This window comes from Morus notabilis, unplaced genomic scaffold (assembly GCF_000414095.1).
Source record: "Morus notabilis unplaced genomic scaffold, ASM41409v2 Scaffold2156, whole genome shotgun sequence".
NCBI classification, from domain to species: Eukaryota; Viridiplantae; Streptophyta; class Magnoliopsida; order Rosales; family Moraceae; genus Morus; species Morus notabilis.
The window spans coordinates 40367-65144 of record NW_010361648.1 but is presented as its reverse complement, the minus strand read 5'-3'; the positions used below and the strand labels follow the sequence as shown (position 1 = coordinate 65144).

At 31.6% G+C, this 24778-nt stretch overlaps 1 protein-coding gene across 2 annotated transcripts; it reads right to left on the bottom strand.

Moving 5' to 3' along the window:
- Positions 1 to 6267: 6267 nt before the first annotated feature.
- On the bottom strand, positions 6268 to 8686 carry LOC21386233 (pentatricopeptide repeat-containing protein At1g73400, mitochondrial). Of its 2 annotated transcripts, XM_024167131.1 has the most exons (2): positions 8400 to 8440; positions 6268 to 8263 (listed from the first exon to the last, which is right to left on the bottom strand). In XM_024167131.1, exon 2 carries the CDS (start codon positions 8209 to 8211, stop codon positions 6811 to 6813), a length of 1401 nt encoding a protein of 466 aa, XP_024022899.1. In that variant the 5' UTR covers positions 8212 to 8263; positions 8400 to 8440; the 3' UTR covers positions 6268 to 6810. The 2 variants fall into 2 exon arrangements, with proteins under 2 accessions (XP_024022899.1, XP_010098649.1); XM_010100347.2 differs by having other exon boundaries at positions 6268 to 8686.
- Between the last annotated feature and the right edge of the window lie 16092 nt (positions 8687 to 24778).

Below are 24778 nucleotides of genomic sequence, written 5' to 3'. Positions count from 1 at the left end.
CTTACTGATCTTTTTTTTTTTTTTTTTTTTTTTTCTAAATCCTAACATAAAAGTCTCCATATATACACTCATATTATATATTGAACAATCTATGTTACAACTTCGATCTTTAAGGATGAATCTTTTTATTGGGCTTCAAGGAGTATAGGTTAAATATTATTTCATCTTATGATTAATCTAGTATTTTTTTCTTAAATCTTTTTGAGAAGAGATTTATCTAGTAATTATAACCATGATTTAGCTGAAAAGTATATGTTCCAACTCGGTTCTTCTACGATGTAGTTTTACATCGGTAGCATATGTTTTTTAATCATTAAATCTGATTAAAATTACATCAAAATAAAAATATTTACGGTATAGGTAGTTTTTAATACGAATGTAACGATGAAATATGAAAACCGACTGATAGCTTTTTTTTTTCTAAATCCTAACATAAAAGTCTCCATATATACACTCATATTATATATTGAACAATCTATGTTACAACTTCGATCGTTAAGGATGAATCTGTTTATTGGGCTTCAAGGAGTATAGGTTAAATATTATTTCATCTTATGATTAATCTAGTATTTTTTTCTTAAATCTTTTTGAGAAGAGATTTATCTAGTAATTATAACCATGATTTAGCTGAAAAGTATATGTTCCAACTCGGTTCTTCTACGATGTAGTTTTACATCGGTAGCATATGTTTTTTAATCATTAAATCTGATTAAAATTACATCAAAATAAAAATATTTACGGTATAGGTAGTTTTTAATACGAATGTAACGATGAAATATGAAAACCGACTGATAGCTTTTTTTTTTCTAAATCCTAACATAAAAGTCTCCATATATACACTCATATTATATATTGAACTATCTATGTTACAACTTCGATCGTTAAGGATCAATCTTTTTATTAGGCTTCAAGAAGGAGTATAGGTTAAATATTATTTCATCTTATGATTGATCTAGTATTTTTTTTCTTAAATCTTTTTGAGAAGAGATTTATCTAGTAATTATAACCATGATTTAGCTGAAAAGTATATGATCCAACTCCATTAAGTAGGATTTACTGCTTTCTCTCTGCATTGTTCATATATGTTATGGACGCGGCTAAAGTCTAAAGATGAAGCCGACCGTTACTCCTCTCTTTTGCTTTTTCTATCGCTCTACGCTCTGATGTAAAAGCGTGAATGCACTTCAAAACACAGTCTCACATTATTTACATATACACGCATACAAATATATATATATATATATATATATATACACACACACACACACGGGTTCTTCTACAATCTGGTTTTACATCGGTAGCATATATTTTTTAATCGTTATGTATATTTACGGTACAGATAGTTTTTAATACGAATATAACGACTGAAATATGAAAACCGACGGATAGCTCTTTTTCCGACTGATAGCTTTTTTTTTTCTAAGTCCTAACATAAAAGTCTCCATATATACACACATATTATATATTGAACTATCTATGTTACAACTTCGATCGTTAAGGATCAATCTTTTTATTAGGCTTCAAGAAGGATATAGGTTAAATATTATTTCATCTTATGATTAATCTAGTATTTTTTTCTTAAATCTTTTTGAGAAGAGATTTATCTAGTAATTATAACCATGATTTAGCTGAAAAGTATATGTTTCAACTCCATTAAGTAGGCTTTACTGCTTTCTCTCTGCGTTGTTCATATTAAAAAATAAAATTATCAAGCAACTAGCTACATAACCATACTTTTTCTTTATACTTATAAAAAGAGTAGATTAATTGATCAAATTATTTTGTCTAGTGAGTCATTAATTAGTTATATAGCCATGATTATGTCTATGATTAATTTTTCATTATACATTTTTTGAAGGGACGAAATAAGTAGCTAAGAAATGGACTTCAACAAAAATTAGTGCAAAAAAGTGAATTAAAGAGGAATATTATTAGCTTTGTGTGAAGAGGGCACGTGAGACAGCAAAGAGTGAGAAGAGACAACCGCGTGAGAATGCAAAGCACACGAGACATGGCTTTTGCAGTTTGCTTTTGTTTCCTTGAGAATTTTTTTTATTTTTTGAATTGAAAACTAAAAAATACTAAAGCAAACTTTATCTTTTTCATCTTCTCTCGTAAGTTGTGACTTTCTCTTTAGGAGATCAGAGAATGTTCTTGAGAATAATTGTTCTAAGAAAGCACATCAGTCGCTCATGATGGTGAAAGTAATTAGATATACTAGATATGATTGAGGGTCCCGGATATTAATTTATTTTTTGTTTTTTTTTTAATGTTATGGATAAAATAATCGAGTCTCATATCGTCTAAACATAAATATAATCACAAATATATAAGGATATTAAGTCACTCCACTTAACAAATTGATCTTTTAATATAAAAATTTAATATCTTATAAAGTTCAATTGATCTCCCTCAAATTTTTCTTCTAATTTCTCCTCAAAAACTCTAGAAGTTATCTATATCAACCTTGATCCACAAAAAAATTTCCAATTCATATGGGATTGTTTAATTGGTTATATTTATATTATTGTAACCAAAAGCTTTTAAAATTTCATTCCATGATGTGGCAAATATAAAATTTCAAAGTTTTTATGAAAATGTGAGACGTCTTCTGTACTGAACCAATAATTCCAATTAATTAAATGAATTCTTTCAAAGCAAGATAAAAAGAGTACATATGTTTATCAACGTGGTTTGGGAAAGTTAAAGAAAAACTAGATCAGATTCTTAGCATTTTTCTGCTCTATCAATGATGATAAAAGAAAAAAAAAAAAGAAACTTTTATATAGATAAGAAAATAAACATTTTAGTTTCTTTCTTCTGCTTCTTTCTCACCACTTTATAAATAAAGATAATTTATCTATCTACCTAACCTACAAGAAGAACATCATGTTTTTTCCTTTCCTTTTCCCTCTAAATTCTACATGGAAAAACAGGGCCCCTTTTTTTTTTTTTTTTGGGTATTCCAGCTAGGAAGTCTATCCATTTAACATGGTTAATATTAGTGATATAAATATAAATATATATATATATTTATATTTATATCACTAATATTAACCATGTTAAATGGATAGACTTCCTAGCTGGAATACCCAAAAAAAAAAAAAAAAGGGCCCTTTTTTTTTTTTTTTTTGGGTATTCCAGCTAGGAAGTCTATCCATTTAACATGGTTAATATTAGTGATATAAATATAAATATATATATATATTTCTTCTACTTTGTTGCCCACTTGCAATGTTTCTTATCTTTATGCAAGATTGGTGCTTATACTTTTGAACAAAGTTCATTTGCGCTATGGCTCTTCTTTTAGCGGAAATTTTTTTTGTAAAAAACAAAAATTCTCTAAAAAAAAGTGATACCTTGAGGATCAGCTTGAGCATCTTTGGTGTTTCATTATCTAGCTAGCATTCCTTAATTCAATGCTGTCTCATATTCATTTTGGCTTGTTCTTTTTCTTTTCTCTCTTAAAGTAACATTGTATTAGAAGTCTAAAAAATTAAATGGTATTATTGTAAAAGAAGTAAAAAAGACAAAAAGAAAAGCGGTACACACGAACAGCATCTAACATAGTGGTAAGATTATAGTGTTGGTCAGCCTTGGGAGAAAGTTGATTGGAGTTACAAGAGAATCAAGAATAAAGCTACAAAAACCAACTAACAGAAACTATACCAGAATGTCAAACATAAAATTCCGCATATACTCATGAAAACATAACAAAAAAAAAAAAAAAAGACAAATTACACGTTTTCCCCTTAAACTATAGGTCTTGTCACGAAATGCCCTATAAACTTTAATTTTAGCTTTTTTCCTTTCGAACTCCAATAACTCTTATAAATTTTCGCCCGTCTGTTAAATTATTGTCATAAAATGTCATGTAAAATGAAAAAAGTAATAAAAACAACTCCATATGTTAAGATTTTTAATAGAAATAACACGTATTATAAAAATAATTAGTGTTATTGAACATTTAATGAACAATTTACTCTGTTAGTTCCTCCTCTTACCGTTACACAAAAGTGTAATTACGTAGCAGGACTTATCAAATTTTTTTTTTTACTATACTTAATCTTCTCCTTTACTTGCTTGACTTAAGGAGCTTTGGGGGTTCAACTACGGCAACCAAAAACGATAACGAGAGTAAAAATTTGACAAAAGAGAAAAAATTGCAAGAGATACTGAAATTTAGAGAAAAAAAGTTAAAATTAAAATTTAGATGCATTTTGTGACAGGGCCTATAGTTCGTCAGAAAAAAAAAAAAGAAACATAAAATTGCTCTTCTCATCAATGGAAGACAAATTAACATCAATACCTCTTATTGGTGCTAAAAAATTTAAATTAGGGGAAATAATGAACAGAGGTACATGAAAGACAAATTAACATGTTTAACCGTATATTTACAAGTGACAAAATGGAAAAAATAGAATTTCAAGTAAAGAGAAAGACAGTTGAATACACTTAAGAAATTATCGAATGTTGTTTGAGCTGTAGGAGTTGATAATAAATTTGTCTTTCCGTCTTTAAATGATAACGTGAAGAGCTGACATTGACTTACCAAGATTAAGGTATAACATTACTTAATTAAAATTGACTTCTTGCAAGGAATTAATGATGTGGAATTAACATAAAATATGATCTCATCACTCTAACATTTCAAACCGTATAAGTTTTGTTTTCCCTAAATATGAAAGTCAAGCTGAAATTAACTAATGAGATTTATATTTCTTTGTTGTATTTGTTTTCTAAGATTATGATATATATATATATAAATATTAGCTAATCCTTTTTTACAAGGAAAATAAATAAATAAATAGATGTGTATACCTTCCTCTTTATTAGTGACTGAAGGGCACTAATTTTGGTTCCAGCCAGATCCTTTATTAGTAAAATGAAGGGTTAATTCCATAAATGATTTCTGAGAGACTAATTATATAACATTTAAAAAGTCAGATACTAAAGAGAGATTGGAGTTAAACTTCAGAGACCATTTGTAAGATTAACCTAAAGTTGATTGAAACAACTTTCTTTTTTCTTTATTATATTATTTAAAATCATGAACATTAACTTAAAAATTATTGTCCATGATGCAACAAATGGTAAGAATATATTGGAGAAGCAATAAATTAATATTCTATATTGTTGAGTTTTAACTAGTTATTAAAAGTGGTTTTTATGAAGTGGGAGACAATAATGCATGGATAAAAGACTAAGTCGGTGTGGAATCGAACCTCCTTGAGCCAAGTATTATCTTCGCTTTCTATGACTTTGAGAGGAGGAGAGGAGAAAAGGAGATTTAAACCATTCACACAAAGAGAACAAAAGATAAAGATAAAGCTACAGAAAAAGAAGCTTTAGTGGGGCAAATTCTATATATGCTTATATAGGATCTTTCTATACGTGTTGAATATGAGGAAATAGATGGCAAGAATAAAAAATAAAAATAAAATGGGAAAAAAAGAAAAAAAAAAAAAGGGTTTTTTTTTTTTTTTTTTTTTTTTTTTTTTTTTACTTGGACTTGAAGAGCCAAAGCATTTATTTGATACATGTAGTTCATACAATAATGCAATTTGAATAATTCATGACGGTTTTGAGGACAAACAAAAATATATATAGAAAGTAACTTTTGTTGTATAACAAGGGGCTTGTGGGTAAGATCAGAGTGTTGGTTGGAAGAAAATTGATTGGAGTTATAGGAGCCTAAAAAATAAAGCAACATAAACCAACTAAAAAAAATCAAAACAAAGCAAAAAAAAAAAAATGCAAACAGAATAAAAAACAAACTAAAAGGGAAACTACCAGAAAAAGAAGAAGAAGAAGAAGAGAAGAAAACATGAAATGGCTCAAAAAAACAAAAAAAAAAACAAAAAAAAACACAGCTTTGAATTAATTGTAACAAGTGAGCACTAGCTTATTGTTGTTCTTTTAACAACTCTAGTTGAGAACTTAAGTTGTGTATATGAGAAAAAAATATTGTAATAAAAAAGTTAATTTTGAATTTTTGTGAGAAAAAATACTGTAATAATAGGATTTGAGTTGTGACTTGAGTTATAAAAAGAACAACTCACGTTGATCTAAAAAAAGAAGAGAAAAAAGGAAATGGTACAATACTACACGAGTGAAGCTTATGCTCTGAGACAAAATCAAACAACAATTGTTAACTTTGTTACACAAAAATATACTAGTAATTATGCTCTTGAGACAAAATAAAGCAATAGCATGAATCGATTTGATACAAGACATTGCTAGCCATATACTGCTTTCCAATGGCGAGTAACAGGAATGTATTATTGGCATCTGAAATTTTATTAACCTCCATGTAACATATCAATCATAATACACACTTGGGCCTTCTCATAAATGATATAGGAAAGGCGTTTCTCAAGTTTAGGCCATCCAAAAGGGAACTGATTCATAAAAAAAAAAAAAGCCCAATTTTATTCAGACATAATTTTGTTTCAACTGTATAAGAAGAGCCAATATATTTTGGTTTCCCAAGCTTGGTTAAGCAACACTGATTTGGAGCTTCTAGTTTTGGATAAACAGAGATTTGGTCTGTAATCAGATCTCAGAGATATTTCATAGAAGGAATTGAGCTCAAACTTGCAATCTCCGAAAAATTTGATCATCATCAGCAAAGGGTGGAGCTCTACCTCTATGGAGGGACTTGTATAGGATTCATGCCACACTTTTCTGAAATTTCTTGTATGAAAGAAATGCGACAATGAATTGCCGGCTTTGTTCATTAAAATTGCCTTGGCAGTAGCATAGAGGAATTGCAGCAACAAAAACATTTCTGCCTGACCTCGAATCTCATTACTTCCCTCTAAAGCTCATGCTTTTCCGCTTTTCATTCAGGGCAAAACGTCTAGCCATCGCAGGATTGTAAAATTTTCTCATATGTTCTGAAAGCCTATGGATAGCCCGTAGATCACCAACCGCAGAAAGCTGTGCCAGAAAGGCGTCAAACTTCCTATATGGCAGTTTCATTCCTCTGTTCATGACATCTTCGAGAAGACCACATGCATCTTCCACTTTATTGCAGCCGAAAAGCCCTTCAATCATCACACAATAACTATCGATATCCTGTGTGCAACCCCTTTTATCCATCTCGTACCAAGTCTCAATCGCCCCATCTGGATCGCCCATCTCAAAAAACATGGAAATCAGCATATTATATGTTTGCACACTAGGAATACAACCCCCGTCACACATTACCCCAAAAAGCCTAAGCGCTTCGTCACGCTGTTTATTGTCACACAGCACCTTGAGAAAACAGTTATAAGTGACAATATCAGGAGGGAAACCTTTGTTTCCCATCTCTTGAAGAAATTTGTATGCCACGTCAACTTTTCCAGCCAAACACATGCCTTCGATTAACTCCTTATACGTCGAAACATCAGGAATGCAACCGCTACTGATCATAAGTTCCAAAAACTTGAAGCACTCTTCCATTCTACCATTTCGGACAAGAGCCACGATCATGATTGCATAAGTTTTAGCTGTAGGAGATGACATTGTGGAGCCACTTGTTCTCATGAACTCAAAAAGCTCAACCGCTTCATTCACCATCCCCACCCTACAGAACGAGTCAATGGCGGTATTATAGGTGAAATTATCAGGCGTAAGACCCATCTCAATCATTTCTTCCAGAACCTTCATCGCTCTAGTTGGGTTTCTAACCCTACACCACCCGAAAAACAAAACGTTGTACGTATTGGAATCGGGCTTGATTCTTCTCCTCACCCTATCAAACATCCCCTGAGCATCCTCAACCAAACTGCACTTGCACAAAGAATCAAGCAACAAATTAAAGGCATTAATCTCGGGTTGCGTCTTCACTCTCACCCTCTTCTTTTTAGCAAATTTCTGCACATGGGTCAGGTACTTCTCGCAATATCGCCTCAAAATCGTTAGCAAAACCTCTAGAGGAACAGTCTTCTTGTCATTCCTCTTCATGTAATCCAACATATCACAAACAATTCTAAACTGTTTGATCTTGTATTTTGTACTAGACAATATGTCAATCATATCATTATACACCCTAGATTCATGGGCATAATTTTCTCGGTGACCAACCCAATTGAAAAACCGAAACGCCAATCTCTCCTCAAAACGAAGCCGGTGGAGAACTTCAGCAACCAAATCAGTGGTCAACCTAACACCAACTTGGTCCAAAGCTTCTTCCATTTTTGAATGTGAGTATGAGTTTTCCATAATAGTCTTGTAAAGTTTCTCAACATCATCATCATCATAATCATTATCTAACCTAACAATTCCAGAACAGAATCTGACATTGGAAACAGCAAAACAAGTATTTGGGGGACTCCATAACCGAACTAAACCGAAGCTTGAACATGGAAAAAATGAATATCCTGGAAAATGGTATTTGGGTTTGATCAAACCTGTGAAGATGACATCACTGGGACAAGAAAGGCGTCGTCTTGTTGTCGGCGAGGAAATTGAAGGAGAAGAAGATACGAGGAATTGTCGTCGAAGGATGTTTTTCAACTTAAAGAGTCCCATTTTTGCAGAAAATAAATGGAAAACATACAAGTTTTGTTAAAGCCCAATTTCAAAAATCCCGAAATTATCAACCGTTGCGCTTCTCAGGCGGTTCGGCGATCTCGCCGGTGGAATTCTCCCGCGGGAGTGAAAAAGAGTTCTGTAGTAGGGTTGGGCTATTGGGCTGATTTGGGGTTCTCAATTGGGGTTATTACGGATTGTAGCAAATAACATATCTATTGACGTTTTCAAAAATAGAATAAATTGATACGAAGAATTTTATCTTATTTTATTTTTTTTCCCGAAGGAACTCGCTAGATGATCTTGGTAAATAAATTAATTACAGATTTCGGATTTCCCCATAAAAATCAGTAAAAAAAAAAAAAAGTTTTCTTTTAAAGAAAAAATTGAAAAATAATACGTTAAACCGAAAAAAAGATAAATATTTGTAATTAACTTATTTACTAAACTTAAGCCTTGTTCATTCACCGATTTGAGTTTTTAATTTTAAATTTTTACAATAAAAAGTTCTCAGAAAATGTCACATTCAACTTTTTCTGCTACAGTGAAAAGCTCTCCGAAAATGTTACATCTTAACTCGAATTGAAAACTCGAATCCGCAAAGTGAATGAGGCCTTAGTGGTGTCAAAAGGACTGTGTCGGACCGGCACAACCCTTCTAACTCTAGGTCCGTCACGGGCCTGGGCTAGGCTGGAGGGTCTGTCCTAGGCCCTTATCTATAAGGGCTAGGGTCAGGCCCAGGCCCTTCACAGGCCAGCCATGGCCCTTTTCAATCTGTCTAAGCTCAACGGTCTAATTTATGGCTATTGAGCACGCATCATTCGATCGGATTGCATTCGATTCGCATTTTTATCATATTTAATGACAAAAAAAGAAATATATCATATGCCGCAAAAAAATGTGATTTTATTGAATTGAAATAATATGAATAATTACACATAAATGACTGCCTCGTTAAAAAACCTTGCCAAGTAAAACTCATTGGGAGATCGGGACAAAACCTTAGCGAAGGAAAAAAAAAGTGCAGTATACAAGGATAATTAAATTACACTTTGGCCGAATTTCTTCCAGAAGATTCTATTATGTCTAAGCTTGAAACATAATTTAGAAGTGTATTGTCTGTATAATGTTGTTTTCGTCTTCTTGTATATTCTCAGTTTTTCACGCACATTAGCCCCTCCAAGATATCCGGGTACATTTTGCTCCTCTTATTGTCAAGAATTCGATTACTTGCACTAAATGCATGCTACTGTGGACACTGGAGTTGTCAAAATGTGTAACATCCGGTCAAAATAATTAAGATTAATTAGTGTAATCCGGTTGTTAAGGTTAATTAATCTGAGATTAATAAAAGATTTTCAGTTAAAATTATCACGTAAAGGATTTCTCACCTTTAAAAAGGATTGCTTTAGAATTGACGCTGCTATCCTCTAACATATTTAAAGTGGAAGTAGCTAATTTTTTGGAACAGAAATGATGGGCCATTTCATATTTTAGTTAGATTGGATTTTAAATTCTAAATAGTAAACTTGTACAAAGAGTCCAAACCCATTTTTTCTATTCTTGCTTTTTCCTTTTTTCTTATTCTTTTTCTTTTTCTTCCTTTTTCTTTCCTTCCGCGAGACATTTTCTCTCACTCTCGTGGAGCTCTCTCTCACCGAACTCTCTCTCTCTCTTCTTTCTAAAATTTTATCTTCAATTTCAAAACTCCATATCTCACTTGTTCTTGATCGGAATTGAGTGATTTTCGTTTCTATGAATTAACAACGGAGAGGAGAACGAGAAGACACCCAAATTGCATGTAGAAAATCCATCATGCCCGATAGCTCACCGGAGCTCCGCCGCCGCCCACGCCGTGAGCTGCCGTTTCTAACGGTGGAAGTCGACACTACATGATTCAAAATGTTGAGGACGACGTCGGGATGCTAAGCCCTCAAGAAATTTTGAAGAAGGAGCTATATTTGAGGTAGGGGTTTTCTTCTTCTCCTTCAATTTTCATATTTAAAATTTGGTGATTTATTGTCTAGCTTTGTTTAGTTGGTGATTGATCAAAGGAAATTGTTGAGCACCTCTTGAAGTTATGAATTCTCTTTAATTTGGTAAAATTCTTGAATTTTGAGGATTGAGTTTCAAGAATTGAGTTTCATTGATGATAAAGGGGTTTGAACTTGGTTTATGGAGAAGTATGTTGAATTACTTAAGGATTTTAGTTTACAACTCTTGATTTGGTATGCTGGATATGTATAAAATTTCTTTCCGTGAGTTATTGGTGAAGGTGATTCAAAAATGCATGTTTTTGGCAAAGTTTCTTGCTGAAGCAGCAAGTTGTTCCAGCTTGTGGAACAGCTCCAGTCGCCCGCACCAGGCGACCGGTATGCACTCCACCGGCCATCCACCCAGTGGAGTTGCACTTTGCTGCTAGCGGTCGACCGGTGGTAACTAAAACCGCCCAAAAATGTTTGAAAATCAGTTTTAAGCCATAATTTTTCATACTTCTCCAGTTATAACCATGTTTAAAAATGAGAATGTATTTCTCATCCTTTTTAAAAGTGTTTCAAGGAATTCTTCCTTTTGGTGAAGAATTCAATTTTTCTTGGTCAGTGATTTTAAGAAGATTTTTGAAAAGTCTATGAATAAATATATGTGGAGTAATCATACATATATGAAAAAAAATCTTCTAGAAAACTTGATATTCGCGAATCATAGTTTACAGAAGTAGAATTTCAAAAAGAAAAAAATGTCTCAAATTAGAAATAAATTCGAGCATGGTGTATAAACATGCAGAGCTCGTGGCACTGTTCTGATAAGCAAATCGCTCTTGAACACTGACCTGATGAGCAGTTAGATACTTATTGTGCTTGATTGCCTGAAGAGTAGGATATGGAGATCATATCCTTAGGGGCAGGACCCAGAACCCACGCGGGGTGTATATTGATTTAGAACAGATGTTAGACTTTATGTCCAGTACTATTAGAAAGCATTCGAGTTACCGGTGTAGGATTTCTAGTATTCTCCTATGAACTTCGAGTTCTCGGATGCTTTAGAATTTAAATGGAATTACAAGTACTTGGTACTTGTTGATTACCTGAAGGATTAGATTCCTTGTACTATTGGAAATGAATTTGAGAAAGTTTTAGTATTTTTTTTTTAAAAAGGGGTTTTAAAATACGTGGTTATCCATTTTATTCAAAAGATGTCTACACCTGTTAAGATTTTCAGTTCTAAGTTTACCCCTAGCAGGTGTCAAGGTTTAGAATTGAGGATTTCAAATACTTAAACTATTATTTCTAAAATTGTTTTTCATTGTAATCTACTCTTATTCTCCTACTGGGCATTAGGCTCACCCTTATTTTAAATTTTTCCCCCTCCAGAGTTAGTAGCTTGACTAGCAACGTGGCAAGCTGACGCCAATGGAGTGAAGGCTCGAGATACGAGGTGGCTTATTTTAATTAGAAATTTACAGTTTTTAAATTCTAAAGTTGTATTGTATATTTGTATGTGATCTGTATTGGTCGGCATTGTCCTTGAGATGTGTAAAGTTTAAACTTGTGGACTGTTTTGATATTATTTGTAAAAGAAAGTCTCTGGAGCAAAATATATAGATATTTATGTATTATTTTTGTGATTTTTGTTAAACAGTCCAGTTTAATTAAGTTAATTTTTTTAATTAAACTCCAATAATTACGATCCTATTTTTGAGGTCATGACAAAATGTCACATGCTATAATGGATAATGTTGGAAAACGATCTTGCTTGCTCTTCCACCACTGTAAGATGTCTAGTTTGTCGTCATTAATTACAAAATTTAACTCAAAATATTTGACAAGTTATGAAGACGGTCCATGTGTTGATGATGATCCCGATGCTTTCTCTTTTCTCTTCAAGAAGCTCCACTTGAACCTTTAGGCCCATAATTGCTCTTTGACGTTGAAGTTGACTGTCATTGTTGTCTTGTTCTGTATTTTTTTCATACAATGCAAACATATGTTCTAACATTTTCCTTGTATCATCAATTGTTAGTTCCATATCAATACATAAATTATCTGCGGTAGCACACATCAAAGATTCTGTACCATCTAATTGACATCCAGGATCTACAATTGTTACTAATGTATATAAGATTGGACAACCGACCCAATAACTTTTAAATTTTCTTTCCATTTCATTTACTATGGGTGCAAAAAGATCAGTATCCCTATAATAAGCAAATGTTTCAGAAATATTAAATAATTGATGCAAAGCAAGATGAGCAGTAGGATAATACACACCAGAAAGTAATTCGATAGCATTGTAGAATACTTCTAAAAATTTAAAAAAGTACTCATTAATCTTCCAATCTGCATCATAAATAAAATGCTCACAATGCTTACTGTTCACATATGTAGTGATTATTTGTTGATACAGAATAGCAGTTTTCAACCTTAAGTAGGTGGAGTTCCACCTATGTCGAACATCTATTGGAAACTTTCTTGGCCTCATCTGGCTATTCCTGCAATATTGGCGAAATTCTTAGTGCCGAGCTCCCGAACTAGAGATGAAAGATAACGCCTCTCTAATTTTAGTTAGATGATGGGATATAATTTCAGTACTAGCTTGGCCTACTAAGTTTATGATATGACATGCACAACGTTGATGAAAAACTTCTCCACCAAAAGGTGGTTTCAAATTTACTGTGAACATGTTGATAGCAGCTGTGTTTTCTGATGCATTATCAAAAGTAATGGTTAAGACTTTATCTTCAATGCCATAAAAATTAATAATTTCCATAATAGTAGAAAAAATAGCGTTTGCATTATGTGAAAAAGGACATAAACAAAAACTAATAATTCACTTTTGCAAAACCTAATCCCCGTCAACATAATGAGCCGTGACGCATAAATAACCAGTTCTATTACAACCCTCCCAAAGAGCAAATGTGTAAGAGACTGTATCATTAAAAAACTTAAAATTATCAACAAGTTATTGTCTCATTGCATAAAAAACTTTCATGCAATCAACTCTAGTTATGTTTCTACTAACCCCTTTAAATTGTGGACAAAATATAGTCTGAATAAATTCTTCAAATGCTTCATCATATGCAAAAGACAATGGTAATTCGATACTAGTTAAAAATTTAGCTAGTGCCTCACGAGCACATTGTGCATCATATAAAAAATTTTGTAAACCTTGATTTGTGAGTGAAAGTGTTTGTTGACGGGAGTCCACACTACCACCTTGGTGTAATGGTAGACATGTTTTTCAATGTCTATCGAGATGTCCTATAACCCCACCTTTTTTGTTGGAAAAGTGTGTTTTGTCATATTTACAAACTGCACGTATTTCAATTTCACTTGTTTTTAGATTTAGTTATAGCTCTTCTGTGTAATGTTGCCATGCAGGAGCTGTGCGCGGACTTTTTCCCCTTATAGGTTCTCCTATATCCTCGTTGTGCACCGATTGGTTATTAACCAAAACATTATACGCATCAGTGGGGTTGGAGTTGTGCATCAAAATTTCATCCTTATAAAATGGTTGATCTCTAAAATCAGGAAAATTTGATTCTGCCATTTTCTATAAAAAAAAAAAGCAAAAATTAATGTTAACAAAAATATTTATAAACAATGTAAATAAACATTAAATAATAAAATATTGTAAAAAAATAATGAGGATAGTACCTTTTTTTAGGATGTCTTCAATTTGATTGGAATTTATAAATGAAAGAGATAAGAGAAAGTTAAGATTCGAGAGAGAAAGTTAAGAATCTGAGAGAGAATATGAGAGATAGAGTTATGAGAGTGAGAGAAGTTGAGAGTTGAGAGTGATGTAGAATAGTTAAGAATGTTGTGAGGGAGTAGGGCTTTTATAGGGGTTTGGAGCATGAAGGTTGGATTTTACCCTTGGGCACGTCACGGGCTAGGCCTCAGACTAGCCGTTTTCAACCGTTGGGCCCGTGACATGCCGGGCTGCATGTCGGGCCATTTTCGACCGTTGGGCCCGTCACGTGCCTAGGCCGTGTCTGGGACTTCAATGCGTCAGGGCCGTGCCTGGGCTACTGGTTAGAAAAATGAGGCCCAACCCTAGCCCGGTAGACGTGTCAAGTCAGCCTGACCCGTAACAGTACATGACCGAGGCATACCGAACCCCGCACTGTAGCGAGCTGGGCTGGGCCGGGTCGTCCATGGACGGCCCAGCCCAATTGATGCATTTAATCAAACTACATATTTTCTTCACAATTCTTTTATTTGATTTGAAAATCCCTTATTTTTTTAAAAAAAAAATTAATACATTTTTTCCTTTTATTTTAGATATGGGTGGTTCTATTCACACCCTTTTTTTACTCTTCACATCCCCTTTTAAATACGTATGCCACATAATTTTAAAAGAATTAAAGTTACTTTTTAGATACTCCTATCATTCTAAGATTACCCTTACTTATTTTTATTAAATAATTAATTCTTATCCATTTTAATTTTTTTCACCTACTATTTTATTTTAGTTTGTTATTTAAATAGTATTATTTCTCTATCCCTATATATATATATATATTTGTTGAAGTTTTGGGTGAAAAAGCCTTTTTTAAAACAAAAACAAATAGAAGATGAAACCTGAAAAAAGATCAATCCAATTTTACAAAAACATGAAAAAACAAAATAAAATGATTAGTCTTGACAAAAAAAAATGAGTAAAAATATATAAACATGAAATAAAATAAAAGATAAAATAAAAATTGTCATGCAACCAATAGCAAAATAAAAAATTAACATTATATTAATGCAACTTTTTAGAATAGTCATTGAAAGGTAAAAATTAGAGGGGTTTTTTTTTTATAAAATTTAAAATAACAATAGTTTATAATTTATTATATAACATGTGGGGTGTGTGGAGAGACATAAAAACTATATAATTAGTTTTTTTTGAATTAAATTTAATTACATAATTAAATATGCTATAATTGACATTTTTTGTCATTATACGTGAGGATCTATTTGACATAAGACAATTTAAGTTTAAAGAGAGTGTAAAAAGTAAAAAAGAATGTGTGAACAAAACCACTCTTTAGATATTTATCAAATAATAGTAAATACAAAGTTTACTAGTTAAAAATAATGCGATCTTAGTAAATAAATGGTTCACATAAATCCTTTTTAGTAACTTAAGGATTTACAAAACAACATAACTTCTTTATTTGGAGCATTTTAATGTAATGTTAGAGCATCTACAATGTAATGTTATAATTTATGTGCCAATTGTAAATTTAGTATTTGAGTGTAAAAAATACTCTCTAATGCAATAATATTTGTTGTGCCAAATTTTTCATATGCTATACTCTCTGGTAAATTTTCTACCAAATATAACATATAAGAAATTTGACATTTGATTGCTATTGGTTGAAATGTTTATTTTTTTATGTAATAATTGTAACTTTTGCATTTTCTAATTCTTTTAAACATAAAAGTTTACTTGTACAACTTTCAAAACTTAATAATTGTACGAAAACGTAGATTTTAAATAGCATTATGTATTGGAGCAAAAATAAAAAATAGCATACCATATCAGATTTTTTGATAGTAAATATACAATTAGTATTAATATTTACATAGAAGATGATCTTATTGGCAAAAACCAACATGATTTTAGTAAATTAAAAATTTACATAAATCCTGAATTTTTTGTTTAAATGTTTTATTTACGAGCAGAAAACAATGTGATTCTAATAACATAAATCCTTTATTTAAGGGTAAGAAACTAAATGGACGTTTGGTTCATGAGTTCAAAATCATGATTCATGATCATTCTCAATTTACGTAAGTTTTTTGTGAGAAAAAATATTATAACGAGTCACGAATCATGATCCGAACCATGATACGAATCTTACTCCAAACGCATAATAAATGTTACCACACGTCAAGAGGTGCAATCACTGTCAATAGCACCTCAAGGCGGAGCACTGTCAATCGCAAGCTCCAGACAAAGATCGCCCCAAATTATAAAAATGAGAACAGTGAATTTGTGTTTGCTATATTTCAATTAGAAATTACAAATGAGATGAAAGCATTAATAAATTTCATAAGAAAGGATGCGCATTTTGTAAAAAGAAGAGAAAAAGAAAATATGGAACTTTGAAAATAATAAATACAATATTAGTTAAAGGATATTTTAGACTTAATTAGTTCGTTTACTTAATTGATCAACGATTTCTTTACTTAAAAAGTAGATTTAAGTAATTTTAAGTATGTGATAATAGTTTTGAATTATTATTCAACTTCAAGAAATTAAAGTCATTAGATGGAAATGCAATATAAAGGAATTATTTGTAGCTTACAAACGTTCTAAATTATGATGTAAGACAAATATTCTACTATTGACCGTTACATTTACTATGGTTTACCTGTTAAGAAATATTTTTAAAAGAAAAGCAACGACCCAGCTGAAAGGGTTTTTTTTTTTTTTTTTTTTAAGCGGAACTGGAGCTTCTATAATAAAAAATTATATCAGTGACTGAAAGATTTGGCCCGTTTGATAACGTTTTTAAAATGATTTTAATTTCAGTACAAAAGTAAAAATAAAATTATTTTGACAATTATTTTATGACTGATTCTGAAATTATGCTTAGTTGGTTTTTTAAGAAATTATTTTGAGTATAATAAAAAAAATAAAATTGTGTTTCGTTATAATTATTAATTAATATATTATAACATTATTGATAAGTACTAGAAAATGAAAATAGAAAAAGAAAAATAACATTCAACCGTTTTCTAATTTTTTTCATAAAACCCATTCTTCAAGTGTTTTTCCTTTTTGATTTTATTTTTAAAGCATTTGCTAAATAAACACAGCAAAATTTTTTTATTTTCGTATCTCAAAAAACGTATAAAAATATTTTTAAAAATAATTTAAAGTTAATTCTAAATGCACCATTGTTTTTTAAATACATATGTTGCTTTTATTAGTAATCTAGTAAATGGTTAGTTCTCCGAAAAAAGAGTTTTTCTTCTTAAAATAATTCATTGAATATTTTTTTAAATTCTAACTAAGTTTTTAAATTTTAATTGATTTTTAAAAAATAAAATTAATAAGGCCCTTTAAAATTATTCTAGTAAATGGTTAGTTCTCCGAAAAAGAGTTTTTCTTCTTAAAAAAATTCATTGAATATTTTTTTAAAATTCTAACCAAGTTTTTAAATTTTAATTGATATTTAAAAAATAAAATTAATAAGGCCCCTTAAAATTTTTTCTCTTAAGGCCCCAAAATTGGTTGAACTGGCCCTCTTGGGATGCCAAAAAAGTGTTGCAAGGCATTTCAGTAATTATATATTATTTGTGTGTGTATTCTGCTACTAATTTTTATTCAAAAAAAAATGTTACTATTATCTTATATTATATTCCTCCATTTTAATTATTCTCTAATTATAAGAAGGGTCATCGGAGCATATAAATTAGGATTATTATCACCTATATTCCTAAATCTTAAGGTCACCCTCAGTTTGCCTCCTAAACTTTAAAAATCCCTATTTTATTATCCTAAATTTTTCATGAGCTTCTACTTTGCCCATTTTGTCCCAATTTTTGTTTAAAAGAAATGAAAAACGTCTTATGTGCACTCACGTGCATGTGCTTGAGGGTAAAATAATAATTGAATTTTTGGTGATTTGCATCTATGCTCCCTGAATTTTGGAGTCACCCACACTTTGCCCCCTGAACTTTGTGGTCACCTCCACTTTGCCCTATGAACTTTGTCATTGTTCCCTCCATACTACTTTAAACTTTGAATTTCTCTCATTTTGAAAAGTGTAGTATTAAATGATAAAATATTTTGTGAAAAGCTTTTGGAGATGTTAGCAAAAAGTCGATAAAGTATTTTAGGATGAATTTGTATATTTTAGGTTAACTTTTACCGATAAGGATATTTCCATAAAATCCATGTACTGCTATATCTTACTACGAATCAAATCAATGAGAATAATTCAAATAAAAAACAAAAAAATGAGAAAAAGGACATCCAAACGTGTTTAGCAAATCAAAGAAAAGAAGAAAAATCGTATTGAGTGATCAAATTACTATGAAAGCGAGTGAGTAAGTACTAGTCTTAATGAAGTAGAGGGAGCAAAGTGAGAAAGATTCAACATTTGGGGTAATATAGTGGGAGCTATAAAAAAATTCAAAGTGCAAAATGGGGACGACTCTAAAGTTTAGGGGACAAAGTGAGGGCGAGTTCAGGATCATAGATGCAAATCACTAAAAATTTAATTACGATTTTACCCTTAACTACTATGCACATGAGTGCACATGAAACATTTTCTATCTCTTTTGAACATAAATTGAGACAGAAGGGGCAATGTGGAAATTCATGAAAATTTAGAATAGTAAAGTGATGATTTTTAAAGTTTAGAGGCAAAGTGAGAGTGACCTTAAAATTAAGGAATTATAGGTGATAATAATCGTATAAATTACTATCATGGTTTTGGTACCCATGTTGAGTGAAGAAATAATTATGAGCAGAATATTAAAAAAATAAATTGTAAATGCAAGATCATATAGGAAAGTAATTTACATTAATTAACAGTGACGAGATGGACTTACAAACAGTATTATCCCAGCAATTCAGAGTATCTATTGAGGAAACCCTTGTTCCATTTTTTCTTGCAAATTTGTAACGTCGGGATTTCCAAACCCTGGTCGATGATACAAAATAGCAGCAGCAGCAACAACAATAATAATAATGTAGTGATAATTAATAAAAGCAGAAAAAGCAAATCACAAAAAACTATTGTTCGTCCTCTGAATTTAACGTTAAAAGAAATTTGATTTCACGTGTTAATGTTAATTAGTTAATCTGTATGCGGTTTGTGTGAGGCCCGCAATCATGATATGAAAAAAAATTAGCAGTAATCGTAGTATATAACATATTTCTAAAATGATAAGAGTAAATAATACTGATAAATGTACTATTTACATCGAATGTTTCAAAATATGTTATTTATTTTTAAAAATATGTTATTTGTCTCTTTATTCATAACATTATTCATAAGTTGGAACACAAGATTGTTAAAGAGATATGAAGATCTCGTGGTGGGCCTTATAGGGTGTGGGGCCACCTTACTCTCACATGTAATAAGTCACGCCTCATCCTATTCATGAGTTTGGACAAAATACACTTGGCATAAGGCTCGTTTAGTTCGTTGATTCGAGTTTTTAATTTAAATTGAAAAATGACTTTATATGAAAGTTTTTTACTATAGTAAAAAAGTTAAATGTGCTTATTTTTAAGAATTTTTTACTGTAATAAAACTCAAATCAGTAAAATAAACAGGGCCACAATTTTTTGTTTTCTTTCACATGACTGTTAAAACACAAGTGAGAAGAAATGGAACTAAATTGCAAAATCACGAGCAAGACAATTGCAGCTTAGCTAGGCTTTGGTTGTTTCCTTGCCTAAAATATTTGCTATATTGCCAAAAGTCAAAAGATAATGAGAGTAGGTTAGCTAGATAACTTAAAAGTCTGGCTTAGTTTTTGTCCACACACACATATCGAAACCTAAAATCCTCGAAAAACCCATATTTCAAATTAGTCAAACATTAGTTATAATTATTCAACTTGTACTCTGCTGATGGTGGATTTTAATCAACAAAGAATTAACTCTATGAGAACACTCGCGCTAATTTCTCACGTATTAATTAAGGGTTAATGATGCTGAGCAAGTAAATGAGACTAGAGTTTATAGTAGTTCGGCTAAAATTCTTTGTCTAATCTACTTGTGCATGCACTAATATGTTGTAGATTACAAGCTCTCTGGAGTAGTATTTTCGTGTGTCTAAAAAACTTAATGAACTCTCATGGCTCTATTTATAGGCCATGTACATGTGAGAGACCCCTCCGCATTTTCCGAGGAGATCATCATCAATCTCTTAATTCTGGGATTTTGCGGTCGGATTTCCATGATTACTGCTTCCTGGTCAGGTTATCCACCCTTACCGACTACTTGATGTCCTGACCTCAACAGTGGCAGTAGGTGATACAGTGTATCTTCAACAGGACTGACAGCGGATTTGACCGGACTGATGTCTCGACGTCGGGGCTTCGCCACATGGGTTGGGCCCTCGACGCGTGTCTGCGCACGTGACTTCTCGACGTCAACAGGGCACTCTGGACACACTGGTTCCCTTGGCGTCAGCGACCAGTCCTCAACGGTGAGTCCTCGGCGCTTGTCAATCCACCAGCAACATACTCCATAACCTTATTTATGCTTCAAAATTCAATTCCGAGTAATCTCTATCTCCAAACTCAATTGTTTTAGGAAATTTCTTTAATAACGAATGTCCAATATCCAGCCACTCGTATTGCACATTTCTAGTTAGCAAACCAAAACAAAATCAAACATATCCAAAACATCTAAGAGAATCTTACGAGACAGAAATGTTTAGTCATTAATGGCTCCCAAGTGCACATTATAAATATACTAAAAGAGAGGCAAATTTTATTGTACATTGTACAGTGTAATACTCATTTTACCCTTTTTTCCTCCCTCTTTCCTTTCCTGCGCAGGGGTTTCTCAGTCTTTTTATGCCTTGTGAATTCTCTATAAATAGAGATTTATTGGCCGTGTTTGGAATTAATCCCATTTTTATTTTTTACATTTTTTTAGAAAGAAAAAAAATAACGTTTCTAAAACGACGTTTGGCACAAGAAAGACAAAAAATGAAAATGAAAACGATTTTTTGGTTTAGTCATTTTTCATTTTTTACTTTTGTTTTCTCCTCTCTCGATGAGAGAGAGAGCGAGAGAGAGATATTAATTGGTTTTTTTATATTGAAAATAATCTCTTGATAAAGCTACCAAACACATTTTTAAAAATAATTTTTGTCTAAGATTGAAAACATTTTCGTTTTCATTTTCATACAAAAAATAATATCATTTTAGTACGAGTTTCAAACGCTCTTATTGTTTCTAATCATGTTTCGCTTTAATTGTTATCTGAACAAGTAAAAGTTATGTTTTGGTCTGAGTGAGATAGCTTTTCTCAAACTTTTTTATTTAAGAGAAAATATTGTAAGAAAAAAATTGAGTGAATTTTTATAAGAGAAAACACTATAACAAAAATTGACTTAATCATGATTCTAAGCTTGGCTCCACGTGTAAAATGAACCCATATTTAAGCTCAAGCTTGTGAAGTCACTTAACCAATTGGGAAAATTAGGTGGCATGCCATAATTTGTATATGTTTTCAGATTTATACCTCTGCTTCTCAGTAGTTCGAATTTATGACATATTTTATTGACTTTTGACGGTAGTTCATTTGCGCGGCCACAAATCAAAAAGCTCAAATATTCTTGAAATAATTGTGACATTTCTTCAAAATTTCTCTAATTACCAAATTAAGTAGGCAAACAATTAACTACAAGAGAGAGAGAGAGAGAGAGAGAGAGAGAGAGAGAGAGAGAACAAAAACAAGAACAGTTCACTTGGACTGCAGTGTTTCCCTTCGCTTCGTTACCGGAATATCCTAACGAAACGACTTTTGACTCTTTGTTGCCTAGAAATTGCACTTGCATTTGTCTCTTTTCCCCTCGCACTTACAATTGCCAATTTTATTATTCTACACCTCTTCCAAAATTAAAGAAAATTAAAACCCATTATACCAAAATTCATATAATTAGCGATCAATCATCTAGATTCCTGACAAAAAAAGGGAAAAAAAATACAAATAAAAGAAGGGAGAAGGAGCTGCCAGATGGAGAAAAAGAAGAAGAAGGGAAAAAAAAAAAAAAAAAAACTACCCAATTTTACAGAACAAAATATACACTCTTTTTTCCTACTTGCTTTGTACATTAAGGCTCCATTATTTAAGTTAAAAAAAAAAAAAGAAAAAAACACTCTTACTCTTATAATCACAAGTACATTAATATCTACCAAGAAGAGGGAACCATTTTTCTCGGAGAGAAGAGTGGTAAGAAATCATGAAGAATAGGAAAACAAGAAGTAACCCAATTCCCCAAGGAGTCCCACCACCACCACCACTTGACCTATGAAAGGAGTCCCTATCATCAGCATATGGTATGAAGGCCGAGAAGCTGCCGCCGCCGCCGCCGCGACGGCGATCGTCGAAAGTGGAGTGCCAATGGACGACCAGAAGAAGCACCAAGGGAGACATCATGAGGACAAGCTTGATCTGGTCAAGGGCGCTCTCTAGCATGGACTCATAGTTGGTGTACCATGACAACCCCAAGAACATGAGGAGTATGCAGAGGAAGAACCAGAGATGGAGAGGAAAAGTCGGGTCGGATTTCGATGCGTAGTAGTTGTGATTGCTTGCCATGAAGAAGTCTGGCTTGGATGAAGAAATTTGAAAGGTATTTTGGAAGGCTTTTTCTTTAAATGGTTTGAGTTGTGGGAGGGAAGGTTTTGTTGTGAAGTGTGGTTTATATAGAGCGTTTTAATGGGATGTTTGTTTCTTGTATTTATTTCTGATTCTGAATTATGCTTCATGATTCTCTACAGTATTTTTCTCTCATAAAAAATACACGTAAAACGAGAATAATTTTAAATCACGATTTTGAATCTATAAACCAAACATTAGTAAAGATAGGAAAAATGGATTCGGCTCACATAGCTCCTTTTTCGTGTCTTTTAATTTCATGTTACGTTAATAATTATATTATCAATGTATGTTTTATGTTTTTTTTTTTTTTTTCATGTATCTTTTTAAATTCAAGAAAAATACTATATACATGTTGTGCTACTTTAAATCGTTTCATAATATTTTACACAATATCTTCATTGAAACTAATTTAAAGTTTTTATGAAAAATTAAATCTAGTTCATAATACATTTAAAAAAAATTATAATTGTACTCACACTCGTGTGCGTATATATATATATACATATATATATATATATATTACTCATCACTTAATAATAGAGACATTTTTTTAATTGTCACTTTTTTGTTGGGTGCTCCCACTAAAAAAAAAAAAAAAAAAAAAAAAAAAACCTGTCTCTTGCCACTTTACAACTAAAAAAATAAACTTTATGGAATTTGGTTTAAATCTAACGTTTAATGTAAGTAGAGTAATGTTTTCCATCCTACCAAAAAGATCCCATGTGATTGCTATTAAGACTGCTGCTAGAGACTCCACTTATTTAAAATAGTGTTTTAATGTGATTAATATATAAACAGACAGTCAACATTAGAACTATTGTTAAAAGGAAGAATCGTTAAACTTAAAGACTGCCATTTATGTGAAAGATGCATAACTTACACGTCAACAATACTACAAGCTAGAGAAATCTATTGCTTTTTGTAACAGCATCTTTCTTCTAAAATCTTTTATTTTGGGTCCAAATAATTGATCTGTTTTGTCTTCTAAATATAAACTAATTTGCACATATACAAATACAAGTTTGAGAAAATTTCAAGTGGGGTCGATTTTTAATTTACAACAAGGACGTGAAATCTGTTGAGTTGAAGTAGTTTTGATCTTCATTTCCATTTTCAAACATCAATGAAAATGAAGTGTTTTTTTCTTAATTATGTTGCTCATTATTTGCGTGAATAGTATTATTTTTTTTTTAAAAAAATAACTATTTATTCTGGATAGATGTGCATAAACTTTTGACTATATTGAAGGTACTTCCAAAAGGATGGTGGATGTTTTTATATGGATGAGATTTGATAATGACATTGTTTAAAAAATAAAAATAAAAAATAAAAAAGAGGAAGAAAAATCTGACAAGTGAGGTGCTGCCACGTATAACCGACCATGGACCACTTGAGGTCAGAATGACCAATTAATAATTATTGAAAAGAAAGAAAATATTTTCTTTTGTAGTAAAAGTTGAGTGCAGATTTAGCAGAGACAAAGAAACATTATTCAAAGCTAAGTAAAGTTGGTAGGCCATATGTACCGTATTAATTTGTCCATTACTTCTTGTGTTTTATTTATCTACCTACACATTCTAAATTATCTATTACAACTTTTTTTTCCCCTTAAGTTATCCTTTTAATTTTCTGTTAATCAGAAAAAAAATAATATTAATTACTCCACCTACATGCCATAAGGTTGAAAGAAAGAGTTTTTTTTTTTTTTTTTTTTAATTTTTGAAACTGAGAAAGAGAGTTGCCCTTGTACATATGATTTATGCTCCAAGATAGGAAAGAAGCTACATAACAATTGAATCCCAATTTGAGTTGTATTTTTTTGTTATTTTCCTAAAAATTAAAAATTAAAATGACTTGGTCAATTGTTGATCTAAAAAGAAAAAAAAAATACATATTGTCA